At 28.0% G+C, this 14337-nt stretch overlaps 1 protein-coding gene and 1 pseudogene across 1 annotated transcript; both read left to right on the top strand.

Annotated features, from left to right (window-relative positions):
- Nucleotides 1–11443: 11443 nt before the first annotated feature.
- Nucleotides 11444–12400, top strand: LOC149059368 (KRAB domain-containing protein 2 pseudogene; annotated as a pseudogene).
- Nucleotides 12401–12514: 114 nt separating this feature from the next.
- Nucleotides 12515–13007, top strand: LOC149059367 (uncharacterized). The gene is made up of 2 exons (XM_089223822.1): nt 12515–12677; nt 12748–13007. The coding sequence occupies exons 1-2, from the start codon at nt 12515–12517 to the stop codon at nt 13005–13007; spliced, it is 423 nt and encodes a 140-aa protein (XP_089079948.1).
- Nucleotides 13008–14337: the final 1330 nt, after the last annotated feature.

Genomic DNA, 14337 nt, shown 5'->3' with positions numbered 1-14337 from the left:
ATGTGGCAAATCTGGTATGGGCATAACAGTATCAGCTAAAAAAGAAATTGAATTAACAGATATTAACTAAATTTAAATAGAAATTTATTTCCTACTTGTACTTTGATTGGCCATATGGAGATGTGGCAAATCTGGTATGGGCATAACAGTATCAGCTAAAAAAGAAATTGAATTAACAGATATTAACTAAATTTAAATAGAAATTTATTTCCTACTTGTACTTTGATTGGCCATATGGAGATGTGGGAATGCATTGCGATTTATGACTTTTGTACCAGGGCTAAAATTCTCTTTACTAAAATGATTTGAACATACTCTGCGCTTTTCATAAATCACAGAAGACTCAATATCTTTGAAGTCATCATTCCCTATAACTTCCATCCATTTTTGAAACATCAACAAATTTTTTTGGGGGTTGGGAAATCTATGTGATGTTCCACCTACATTCATGTATTATAAAATAAAATATTTAAGTACTTAGTTTGAGCAAAAGATTATTCATTTTCATTATAGTACTAAATACATTTAAAGTTATGTTGGGTATACTAAGTTTATGGAGTATGTGCTGTTCGTTTTAATTTTAATAATATCGTTGATTATAACTTTATAAGTATTATTAGTATTTATAATCAATGGCACTAGGTACACAGGTACTATCAGAAATACTAGAACAGGTAATATAATAAATAGGTATTAATATATTATATACCTAGTAATAATCAGTGTTCAGATTGGATAAGTATTTTTTTTATCTAGATAAAGGTAAAGATAATACATAAATAAATATTAAATGGGAAATAACGAGGGACTATACATATACTTAGAATATCTTAGTCCGTGGAAATAACTAATAATACAATCGTTATTTGTACATACTATTAAATATAACTTTACAGATGATTTTAAAAACTGTTTATAAACTTTGTACGAGTTTCTAAATAAAAATTTAAAAATGCGTTTGAACAATTTCGTTTATCAATAAAAAATGTATCTAGATGAATTTATTTAGGTTAGTAAAAAAATGATGTAAGATAAACGTTTAGATACTTTGTAACTATTTATCTAAATAAGCCAGAACATGGGTAATGATGTACCTAATATTAACAGTACCTACTGGATTGTTTGCACAGAACTTAGATAAAATACCTACATTTTACAATATAATATACGAAATCAAAGTTAGTAGCTAATAAATTAAAAACACTTACCCTTATACGAGCAACCTTTTACACAACATTTGTATGCTGCACGACCCATCATCAAGATTGTTTTGAAAATTAAAACAAATTACAGTACAAAATAATTCACCACATGGAAATTACAAAATTGTGCATTTGTATAGTAAAGTACACTTGTCTATGCTTGAGCAGTTGTGCCAGACGTGAGACACCGGTGTTGACAGTTGGCCGCCACGGCGGCGGCAGCAACTTGAGCGCTCCTCGTGGCTGGTGAATCGTACTAGTATCAATGTTCAAAATTATGCTATTGAGTTGCCTTAGCCTGGCCCGTGCTGCGAATAATCCGAGTAATCCGACGCCAGAGAGAGCGCGAATCCAGAACAACCTGTTGGTTGTTGACCAACCGATACATCGATCATCGGCTACCAGGTTACCAGGACAACAACGTTTGCACCGGTGAAACAAAGTGAATAATATATTATTATTATGGCTAAAAGGGTTGACCCTGGCACGAATCGCGACAAACCTAACCAAATATCCTTCATAATAAGTAAGTCAATGTCTCACCACGGAGGCTGCAACTACGTCACTCGTGCCGTGTAACGTTACACCCACAGTTAACCTATCCTACCCTATGCAATGTTGTTTTATATAATATCTGTGCGTAAACCACCGATTAAAGATAAGGAAAGAATTATATATATAATATATTGTCGACATAAAGCCACGGAACAACGACAAATGTCAACCACCAAAAACCGTACATTAATAATTGTGCAAGATAATGTTTGGCAGTGACGTAGTTTGAGTGGGTGCACGCACTTGCACCACCGCCCTGGTATCAAGTAGCAGATGCAGTCTATGCACCTGCTGAAACTGTAATAAATAAACTTATTCAAATACAATAAAATGTTACTTTGATTTGTTGAATTTTTCTAATTAAAAATAATACAGATGAACAAATAAAAATATAACGTTGTGCAATTAATGTGTGATCACTCATCAATTACGTATTATAACGTCAATAACGATTATTATTATATAAAACAAAATTATAATTATATATTAATTATTAACATATAACATTATAACTATACAAATTAATAATTGAAGGTACAATCTTAAATAATAGATAATACATACCTACAATCTACATGTATTATCTAAGGGCACAACTGTCTTAGATGCCCGACTATATGTTCATACGTCTTGAAGTCAACCGTCTTCTTCTTTATAAATCAGAATGTGGCCTTGTGAATCATGTTTACAAATCAATGTTATCAATCTTAGTGATAACCAAAAAATTATTATAATTTATAACATCTGAAAACTTGAAACTGTTGAAAGTTTATGTTTACTACATAACAGCGTTAATTTTTTAAATTTATTAACATTCTATTAAAAACTAGCAAATACAGGAAACGTATGCTCTTATGCATAATGGTGTGCATTTAATTACAAACCTGTCAAAACCTGGAGTTCGAAAAATCTGCTTTTATGGTTCGTATCAGGCTTAATAGGTTTCATAAGTATTAATAATATGATATATAAATTATAATAAGGTTTCCTCAAGAATCAACAATGAATCCAGTCAGATGGCTAAAAAGGGTTTATTCCCACATGTTGCAGCAAAGTTTACTATGATCCCTCTACTAAAGATGTTTTTAATAAAAATAATAAAATTAGCTACCTACCTTCTAAAATTGAAAGAAAATGCAATACCTTCAAGTTTTCCAGATTATATTTCTATTATAGCAAAAGCCAAGTTGCTGAGTCTGAAAAAAGGTTAGTTAAATTATTTACCATATCATTATCATGTATGATGTAAACCAGTGTTTCCTAATCAATGGGTCGTGAAATTTTTTAAGATAAATATATGAAAATAATTTTAGCCGTAAATTTATAGACGCCTAAGTTATGTTTCATTTGATACTTCTACTGTTCAACGTATAATAATGAAGTGAAGACTAACTAGTAATGTTAGAAGAACTTATCACCTTATATTGAACATAGATTATACAATGGAATATGGATAGGTATCAATATTTTTGTAGGCTTAAATAATTTTACCTACATAATATGTTAATTTAAAAATAATCTTTATATTAAACTGAATTATATACCTATTTATTAGGTATTTAGTATTAGGTTATATTCAAATTCAATAAAAAAGATGATTATTAATAATTAGAGAATATATTTATATTCATTTTGCATACTATTTTGGTTAGTCCAAAATATTGGTAAGTGAGATAGAAATCCGTTTCACATACTGGAGGCTAAAAATGCACTTCTATTATTTTTATTAATAAATGCATATTTTAATATTTTGATATTTTATGGGTCATATTATTTATTTTTCATATCATATTATTCCAAATATAACAATTAAATTATTTTTAATTTTTAGTTATTGTTAGAAAAAAAATCAACATTTTTTATATTCCCTTGTCAACAAAAATTGCTAGTATTCTATTACATTCATTGATTATTGAAAAAAAAAAAAAAAAAAACATAATATATATATAACTAAATAAGTATATGTTTTAACTTTTAATTAATGTTTTTACTTTCATATATTTCTGTGTTTGTATATTAAATAAATATAAATATTTAAATTTTAAAGCATACCTACTTGTGTTATAAATGCATATTTTATGACTTTTTTTGAAAATAAATACATATATCAACATTTTTAAGTGTATATTTTTTTCAAGCATATGTATGGCATTTGCAATGTATACTTGCACAATTTTAAGAGAATATTTCTTGTTTTTTTAGGGCATATAAGTCGTTTCCCCATTAAATAATACTATATTAAAATCACATTTTTTTTTTCTGTAGCTGGTGATGGGTTTGCATAACCAACAAACAGTCAGGGTTGGGCAGTATCTTCGATACAAGTATTGTAGATACATATCTTAGATACAATTGTATCTTGTATCGCGATACATTTTTAGTCAATGTATCTAGTATTTCATAAAATTATTTATGATGCGATACAAGATACAATACAATTCTGGTTTTATTATCAAAATAATAATTAATAACAAATAATAATGATAATTAATGATCCAGAAATTAATATTTTTATTTAATATTGTAGGTTGTAGGAATAATTTTTCAACCCAATACCGATATATCATAAAATATAGTTACATGTATTTTGTGTATTATTGTGATTATCTTATCATTGAACACTCATTATTTCAAAAATAACTAATGTTTTTGAAAAATTTTTACATAGTTTCAAGTTGTTCAAAAACCAACGTTTTTATTAAAAAATTTGATTTAAACATTTTTTTATCCTTATCATTTTTGAAGTCTTTTACTTTTTTGAATGACAACATAGAGTTTTAATTTCATATTCCAAAGCAGAATATTTTCCTTAGTATTTTGATTCATAAAAATCGAATTTAGGACGAGTAGTTTATGAGTTATAAGTATTTAAAGTTTAGATTGACAGAGTGAAGTGGTACGGGGTTACCCCACAAAATGTTTGTCCAATACTCTGCTTGTCAAAACTTTAAATACTTAGAACTCATAAACTACTCGTCCAAAATTTGATTTTTACGTATCAAAATACTTAGAAAAATATTCTGCTTTGGAATATGAAATTAAAACTCTATGTTGTCATTCAAAAAAGTAAAAAACTTAAAAATATTATAAGGATAAAAAATATTTAAAAATATAATTTTTTAATAAAAGCGTTGGTTTTTTAACAACTTGAAACTATGTTAAAAATATTTTGAAAAAAGTCAATACTTTTTTAAATAATGAGTGTTGTTTGATAAAAGAATCATGCGACTTACTGGCTGGCTGAACATACAGGCACCACCTTTGTTAGTTCATAGTTCAATAATTTACCACAGAGTATATTACCACTATTATGTGAATAGGAGTGCGATTTCTGTAATAATGTTTCGCCAGTTATTACGGCGCGGTCGATGTGACAAAATACGAATTGTTTGTTTTGAATTATGAATTTTGTTATGCATTCTATAAACCGTTCAATAATACTACGACAATTTTTTAATGAATAATTTATTAATAATTAATCAATTTTATGTTTTATGTTAAAAAAATTCTAGTATCCCCAAAGGGTAAACGTACCACAATTAGAGAATCCCTGGTCTAGACGACTAGACTATATACATACTTGTTGTTTACGAAGTAGTAGATACTATACCAGTGTGATGATTTTAATGTGTTAAGATCAAATATATTTAAAGCCGTTGGTTGCACTTGATTTTCAAATTATATTTATTATTTATTTAAATAAAATGTATAATATACATTAAATAATAACAAAAGGTAATATTTAAAAACTTGAATTATAATATAATTTTATAAAAAAATGTCCATCGTTATTAATTTTGTTCTGTTGTTCATAATTAATAAAAACCTTATTATTGATAATTAATTATTTTATAGACTATAGAAGTGTTGTAGTGATCGCTGTGCTCAGGGTCGGCCTAGGTACCTGAGGGCCCAGGCAGAAATTTTTTTTGGGGGACCCAATAATTTTAAAAAATAAACCATATATCAAAATAAGGAAAGGAAAGTATAACTATTTTGGAATGAATTTTTTAGTGCATAAAAACATTTAAATTTATCCTTATTAAAACTCACTTTTTTAATTAATGTATTATCAAGTAGATAATGTTAAATAATAAAATACATACTGCTATATACATTAAAAATGATTGAAGTAGCCTTTTTAATTCCATTGAGGATTTGGAAATTGTATTTATTATATCTTCTTTATTTGAAAAGAGAACCCATGAATTAATATTAAAATCAAAAATTAATTATGTGCTTCGGCATATATTTATGTACAAATATTTCTTTAATTATATTTCTATTAAAATGTTTAACAATAATTACAATATAGTACATACCATTAATATTATTTTTTATTTCATCAGTCACATTATTATCCATTTTATTTATTTCCATTATAATACTCGTAGATTCAACATTTTGATTTTTGATTTCATCAGTCACATTATTTTCATTTTCATTTATTTCCATTATAATACTTGTACATTCAACATTTTTGTTTTCCAAATTTGATTCTATTTTTATATAAAAATAATAATTATAAAAAAACCTATAAGATTTTCTCTACATCTAATTTATCTATTTCAATTTGAATAACATACCATTTATATTTTTCTTAGTTTCACCGACTGTGCAGTTAATGTCTTCCGGCAAAATTTTATTTGTTTCAATTGACTCAGAATCCTTATTTTTTGATATTAATAATTCTAAGTTGGTAAAGTTTAAATGAATAAAAATTTGTATATTTATTTTAAAATAAATACCTAATAATTATTATAACCTAATTGTTATTACCTTGCTGAATACGTGCAGGTTGAAAATTTAATTTCTTTTGCTTTGGATTATTAGCATCTGCCATTAACTCCTTATGAAATTTCGCAGCTCTTTTTGCTGCTTCCGATTTTGATTTAGGCCCCATTAAAATTATTTTCGAAAAAATACGAAACACGAAACTAATATAATAATTAAATAATTATAATTCACTTAAAAGTTAAAACACTTTAATAATGAGCTCGAGACTAAAACTTAAAACACATTCTCTAGACACTCGTACATAACAAATAACGAAATACAACAAACGAATGTAGGAAATGCCGGGTATGTTATCGAATTATCATTGCCGTCTGCAAGTATCTGTATAATAATTTATTAATAGCTATAATAGTAAATACCTATAAATAATATAATATAACTTTTTGTTTATGCCATCGACGTTATTACCCGCATAAGTATTTGTGCATAATGTCGATAACAATTTTACTTATACAATTAAATAGGTAGTATTAAGTACTATTAAATAATTATTGTTGTTCTTTTTCCACATTCAAATTTATAACATAATATTTTTACTTTTGAGACAAAAATAGAATAGAAAACTAACTGAATATTACAATACGATTGTTATATTTAATAAAATATAATTCTTTAGGTAGTGATTTATTTAACTATGCTGTATAGTGTATTATGGGGTAACACAGTACAAGGGCCCAGAAACTATAATACGGCAAGGGCCCAGGCAGGAATCCCGGCCCTCCGGCCCTGGCCAGGCCGACCCTGGCTGTGCTCTGTGCAGGACACGAAGATCGGTACCACAATAAGTATTTAACAACGTAGCATGCTCGTTACAATCTTGAGAGGTACTTCCGTGTTATCTCGACTACCTTAGGTTCACAACCGTGTTATCTCGACTACCGCAATTTTTTAAATAATAAAAATATATAAAATATATAGGTTAAATTTAGGCATAAAAATGTGTATAGAAAAAATCGTAACAATATAATATAGAAAATTAATATAAAATATATAGGTTAAATTTATTCTGAATAATAATATAAATCTATTTTGAAACACGTTAAAATGGCATAAAAATGTGTATAGAAAAAATCGTAATAATATAATATAAAAAATTAATAAAAAATATATAAAATATATAGGTTAAATCTATTCTGAATAATAATATAAATAAAAATTGTTTAAGAAAAAATTGTAATAATATAATATAAAAAATAAATAAAAAATGTAGTTAATAATTTTTTTGAGGAGGAAAGCAGGTTTTAATATCCATTAAAATCTTATTAAACGGTGGATCGTTACCAAGGTTTTGTCGCCAAACAAATTCAGTCAGGTATGAATCTAGATGATGGCGAGATGTCCCCCTATGTTTTTTGTTTCGCCACTTTGCCGATCCCCAAAGGCGTTCAATTGTTTGGGTGTGTGCTCCTGTGGTTGAGTCAACAAAATTGTATATATGATTGACAGTATTGTGATGGAAGCCGGATGATTTTAATAATTCGGTGTTATATGCACGCCAACAATCTGAATAGATCGTGGTACCGTGGTAAGACAAAATTAAATTGTACATAACAATGATACAGATTACAGTTCGGGAATAACCAAACAGAAAGTGGTTAATGTCAACTAATCTGCTTATAGTAGGTAGGAACATTGTACATCGAAGACAAAATTAAATATTGTACATTACAATGATATAGATTACAACGCGGGAATTACGGTCTACGGAGGTAGTCGAGATAACCCGGATGATTCCAACAGGTAGTCTTGGGAATATTTGGGTAGTCGAGATAACACGGAAGTACCTCTTGAGACGTCGTTGAGAAGAGATAGGTAAAGAATGATATAACAATTTAACTTGTTACTTTAAATACAATAGATAGAATATTTTATTTATATAATTCACTTTAAACATTAAAATAATTAGGCGCACAGGCACACAGTGGTTAGCTCACAAGACTTCGAATGATGTAACCATCTCTCAAAATGCTACGTGTTCTACCCGTATTTCTGTGGGTTCGGTTCTAACAATGACTTTAGGTGACGAGTTATACCTTTATTCCAATATTATTCCGCTTTGCTGTTGAATTTGCATTATTATTTGAATAGGTAAAATGGTTCATACCCACTTTGCCGAATACCAATTCACCGACAACTCAGTTTGCCGACATATATACCAGTTTTAAAATTGTTTTTAAATATTCCCATTTCGCCGACAGTCTAGTTTGCCGACGTCTCGGTTCGACGACAAATTATTGATAAAGTTTCAATTTTCCCGATTCGCTGACAGTTGATTGATCCATAATGATTTTATCAAAACCGGATAAGATAGCGATAATATTATGGTATGTAATCGATATAAGTTCAACCTTTAAATGTTTTTCCACACATAAAAAAATATAAAATCCATTGGTGTATTTAGTTCATACCAGCTGATTTTATAGTGAACTCTAGTATAACTATTGAAAAGTGCTGATTAAAAATTGAATAAAAAATGGAATGGTTTAAAACAAAATATGAAAAAGATCGAGATTTACTAGTTGTTGGTAATTTTATTCATCTAGTGGACACAATATAATAATAGATTGAAATCAGAAGAAATCTCTTTAATAGAGTATGTCGATATAATAAAATATCATATTATAATAATACAATAACTTTATAATTTTCTATTTCTATTTACTTTTATTTTGCATATAATAATATAATATCCTAACCTAATTTCATTTTTATATAATATATCTACTGATTTCATGTATTCATAACCATTTATACATGACAAATTTGTACTTACTTTTATTTTTTTAATAAGTCGGCGAATTGGGATTCGGCAAATTGGGTTTCGGCGACATGGGAAGTCACATTTGATCTAGGCTTCTTGTTATTTTGGCTTAAACGTATGGTTAGGTTAGGTTAGGTTTTATTTATTTATTTATTATTAATACTTCGATTACTTATATCAAACATTATACTACATATACAAGGTGATTTTTTTTATCAAAGAACACTCATTCTTTCAAAAAATATTGACTTTTTCAAAATATTTTTTCACATGGTTTCAAGTTGTTAAAAAAACAACGTTTTTACTAAAAAATTATATTTTTTATCTTTATAATTTTTAAGTTTTTTACTTTTTTGAATGACAACATAGAGTTTTAATTTCATATTCCAAAGCAGAATATTTTTCTGAGTATTTTGATTCATAAAAATCGAATTTAAGAGGAGTAGTTTATGAGTTATATGTATTTAAAGTTTAGACAAGCGGATTAGTGGACAAACATTCATTTTGCGGGGTAACCCCGTACCACTCCACTTTGCCAATCTAAATACTTATAACTCATTAACTACTCGTCCTAAATTCGATTTTTATGAATCAAAATACTTAGAAAAATATTCTGCTTTGGAATATGAAATTAAAAATCTATGTTGTCATTCAAAAAAGTAAAAAACTTAAAAAATTATAAGAACAAAAAATATTTAAAATTATAATTTTTTAATAAAAACGTTGGTTTTTTAACAACTTTAAACTATGTAAAATAATATTTTCAAAGCACTAATAATTGTTGGCTCGCTTTCAGCAATCTACAATATTAATAGATAAATGCCTTAACGGCCTAATGGATAGGCAACACAAGATGCCGCTATCCGTGTAGGAACTATATTATTGACAACACTTGTGCGTTGATAACATTTTAATCTTTATTGTTACATAATATGAATTATTAACAAACAGTATAGCATACAAATAATTATTAACAACAGGATAATATTTTCATATAAACTCTAATATTAGATAGTATAAGTATAGTAATAATAAATAGGCTCGTTGGCCTATAATAAATACACAAAACTCACTAGTGATAGGTCAAGTAGCGGATTTTATCACACGCGACCGTGCCGGGGACGTAAGCAATAAATATAAAGTAATACAACCCGCACACGTGCGACTACTAGAACCTATCACAACACCGACAACGGTCAGTTGCATAAAATGTGACAACGGAAAAATCGAGTAGATGCCAACAACACACACGAATGAGCAATACAACCAATAAAGATGAAATAATTTAATGCGAGAAACTAACTGTCATGTGAACTATACTCACTAGAGATACAATGAAGAAAAAACGTGGTTCTTAGCAGGAACAAGACAAGACGATGACCATTTAGCATTTACGAGAACATGACAGAATTTACAGTGCAAAGTCAAAAAAAAAAGAACAGAACGAGTATAACGACAAAAAACGGCGATTTTTACGAAGGAGATTCAAACACGAAGAATGCCAATGTCGCCAACACTATAAAAAGAAAAAAACGACATTAGGTGATAAAACCACTGAATAATAGAATTTATCACAAGACACCTGTCACCATCGTCGACCGTGCTGCAGCGATGTGTGATACGAACAAATATAATAATATAATCAACCAACTTACAATAAAAATATAGAATTGTCATTTCGGCGCTAACAATAATGTTTGAAATAATGAGTGTCCTCCAATGATAAAAGAATCACCCGGTATTGTATATAATATATGTTAGCGTTAAAGTATTTAATGGCAATATTTCATGAAATACCTAGCTATTACATACATTAACCAAATCAATGCGATAAAACATATAATATTAAATTTAACTAGGTATTTTATGAATTTCCCGTGATTGCTCAGTTATAGTTTATATATTAGATTTCGTTAAGATAAGACGAGATAACGTCAATAATAAGTGACGGTCAAATCTAACCCAACGTTCCGATCAATTTATTATTTCGTTGTGGTAGAACATATAATATTATGTTTGTTTCTCAACCAGTTGTTTGCAGTACACCATAGTTATACATTTAACGCATTATACAGCTGTATTACCTACACGTGTTTTAATTTTTTTTTAATTCGAAATTATATTCAATATGGATGAAACAATGATTCTTATGAAACAACAATTTTACGAATCAATTGAAAAACGTGAGTACAAAAATAATAGTGCTATTTTATCTAGTGAAAAATATTTCAATTTGATATCTGACGTCAAAAATATGAAAATTAAAAAAACTCAAACCCGTGATTATTGGCTTGCGAAACATTACGATTTAATAACAATAAATGGCGTTGAAACATTAATTTACCCATTTAATGAAAACAATCCTAATTTCAAAATATACGTTATGATAGACGATATGTTTGACATTTTAAACAGTGTTCATAAGTCAATTGGACACGGAGGAAGGGACCGAATGTTATTTGAACTTAATAAAAAATATAAAAATATTACCCAAGCTGATGTGAAGTTGTATTTAAATTTGTGTATTCCATGTCAACAAAAAAAAAAATCACAAAAAAAAGGTATTGTAGTCAAACCAATGGTTTTTAACGATTTTAATAGTCGCTGTCAAATTGATCTTATAGATTTTCAATCACAACCTGATAGAGATTTTAAATTTATATGTGTCTATCAAGATCATTTAACAAAATTTTGTATTTTAAAACCTTTAACTTCAAAACGAGCAGAACAAGTCGCATGTGTGTTATTAGATATTTTTTGTTTATTTGGTGCGCCCGCTTCTCTTCAATCTGACAATGGCAGGGAATTTTGTAATGAACTAATTAATTCATTGCGTGAGATGTGGCCTGATTTAAATATCGTTCACGGGAAACCACGGCATAGTCAGTCGCAGGGCAGTGTTGAACGGGCCAATCAAGATATTGAAAATATATTGACAACTTGGATGCAAGATAATAACACCAATAAATGGAGTGAAGGACTCAGATTCGTTCAATTTATGAAAAATAAAGCCTATCATTCTGGAATTAAACGAAGCCCATACAATGCGATGTTTGGAACTGACCCTAAAACTGGCCTAACGTAAAGTATATTGCCACACACTATATTACAAGAAATACCATCAACCGAAAATAGAAAACGCAAACAAACAGAAGAACGACAAAATGCAAGAGACAACTTAGAAATACAAGCGAAAAAAATGAAGAATTTATCAAATGTTAAATTTACAGAAGCAAAAGAAGGTTCAACAGTTCAACTTAAAATTCCTGATGTTGATAGAGGGAGGGGAGATCCTCGATCGGTAATTGCTGTGGTTCTCAAAATTACTGAAGACGGGTTCTATCAACTTGGATGTAAAAGTGGTATGTATAAGATTTATAAATTTTTTTAAATTTATACATTTAAATTATACCTTAATTTTTAAAATTATAGGTATTTTAAAACAGCTATATGCACGTTCCCAATTCACTACGTGTTCCGAAAATCTTATATCATTAAGTGATATTCCTCAAGAAAAACAAATTTCTCTACGATCTGCAGCTACAGAACAATCAATTGGAAATGGACAAGGTTTTTTTAAATGTACTTGTATCACTAAATGCACCACTAATCGATGTATATGCCGTAAAAATGGTGTTTTGTGCAATTCAAAATGTCACCAAAATCAATCGTGTACTAATTTTGACAAATAGTGTAGATAATATAATTGTTATTCATTGTAACGTAATATAAAAAAAAATTGTAAATATGACTATAAGATAGATCCAAAACCAATCTTGTATAAAATATTTTTTTTAAATGTTTATTCATTTTTATGATTTATTAGATTTTTTTAGAATAATTTATAATATCAATTAATATTAATAATATTCGTTTATCCACTTTAACTAGTTATCAATTTAAAATGTAAACACTTTAACGATTCATTATCTGTAATTCTATAATATAACTAGTTATTTTATGCATTTTCTAGATAAAGTCTTTATATAATTTGAATGTAAACCCTTTAACTAGAATGTTACGTTAAATTATAAAATAACTGGATTAATACTTTAACGGTAACATATATATATATCTGTGACACGCACATTGAATAGGACTTTACACCTGTACCTTATTAGGTATCCCCATTGAACTATATGATATCATATATAGTTCAATGGGTATCCCATGGCTAAATAAACAGGCATGTCAGCAAGATTCTACTGCGCAAGTAGCCGTGCCCCAGACTTGGAATAAGCGAAATAATCATGGAAGAATATTGCCGCTTTAATTTAAATGTATACAAATTGATTAGAATCACTTTATTTATTATATTGTTAATTTTATTTGTATAATAAAATAATTTTTATTTATTGAAACAAATAATACATTGTATTTATTTTTTGCCTATCAAAATCCTTTTAATTACATTCCATGTGCTCAAAAGATTTGCTATTTCCATCAGTACGATTGAAAAGTTGATCCATTTTACATATTGTAAACTGTTTAAAGAATTAAATAACACTATGTGCGTTACCCATTTTGCACATTCTCATAATAGATGTAGGTACATTACAAACGGATGTACTGATGGAAATCAGGAGACATGTTTTTAGTGCTAAAATAAAGGACAAAACATTGAATAAAGAGAGATAGGGAAATGATAAGTACTTAATAATTAATCCATGTTCTAAATATAGCAGTATAATTTATGTTATTATTATTGATGAATTTATAAAATAATATCTAAAACATAACAACTCAAATAGTTTGTTCCCAACCTGTCGTTTAATATTATTCCAACAACTGTTAGTTAAGAATTGTTTGTTTTTTTTTCTTTTTAAAATGCCCAATTGTATGTTTCCTTGGTGTTCAAACAATTCCTTTCGGAAGCCGAATAAAAATATAAGTTTTTATCAACTGCCTAAGTCTCCTAGTATTCAGGAGAAATGGTTTGATGTTTGTAATATTAAAAATAGGACGTTGAAAGATGGTTGGTATATAATTATTTTTTGTTTAATTTAATACAAAGTTAATGTT

The sequence above is a fragment of the Diuraphis noxia genome, unplaced genomic scaffold (assembly GCF_037042655.1).
Source record: "Diuraphis noxia isolate RWA-SAM2 unplaced genomic scaffold, SU_Dnox_SAM2 contig0001, whole genome shotgun sequence".
NCBI lineage: Eukaryota > Metazoa > Arthropoda > Insecta > Hemiptera > Aphididae > Diuraphis > Diuraphis noxia.
The sequence above is the reverse complement of the archived record's forward strand: the minus strand, read 5'-3'. Positions and strand labels throughout refer to the sequence as shown.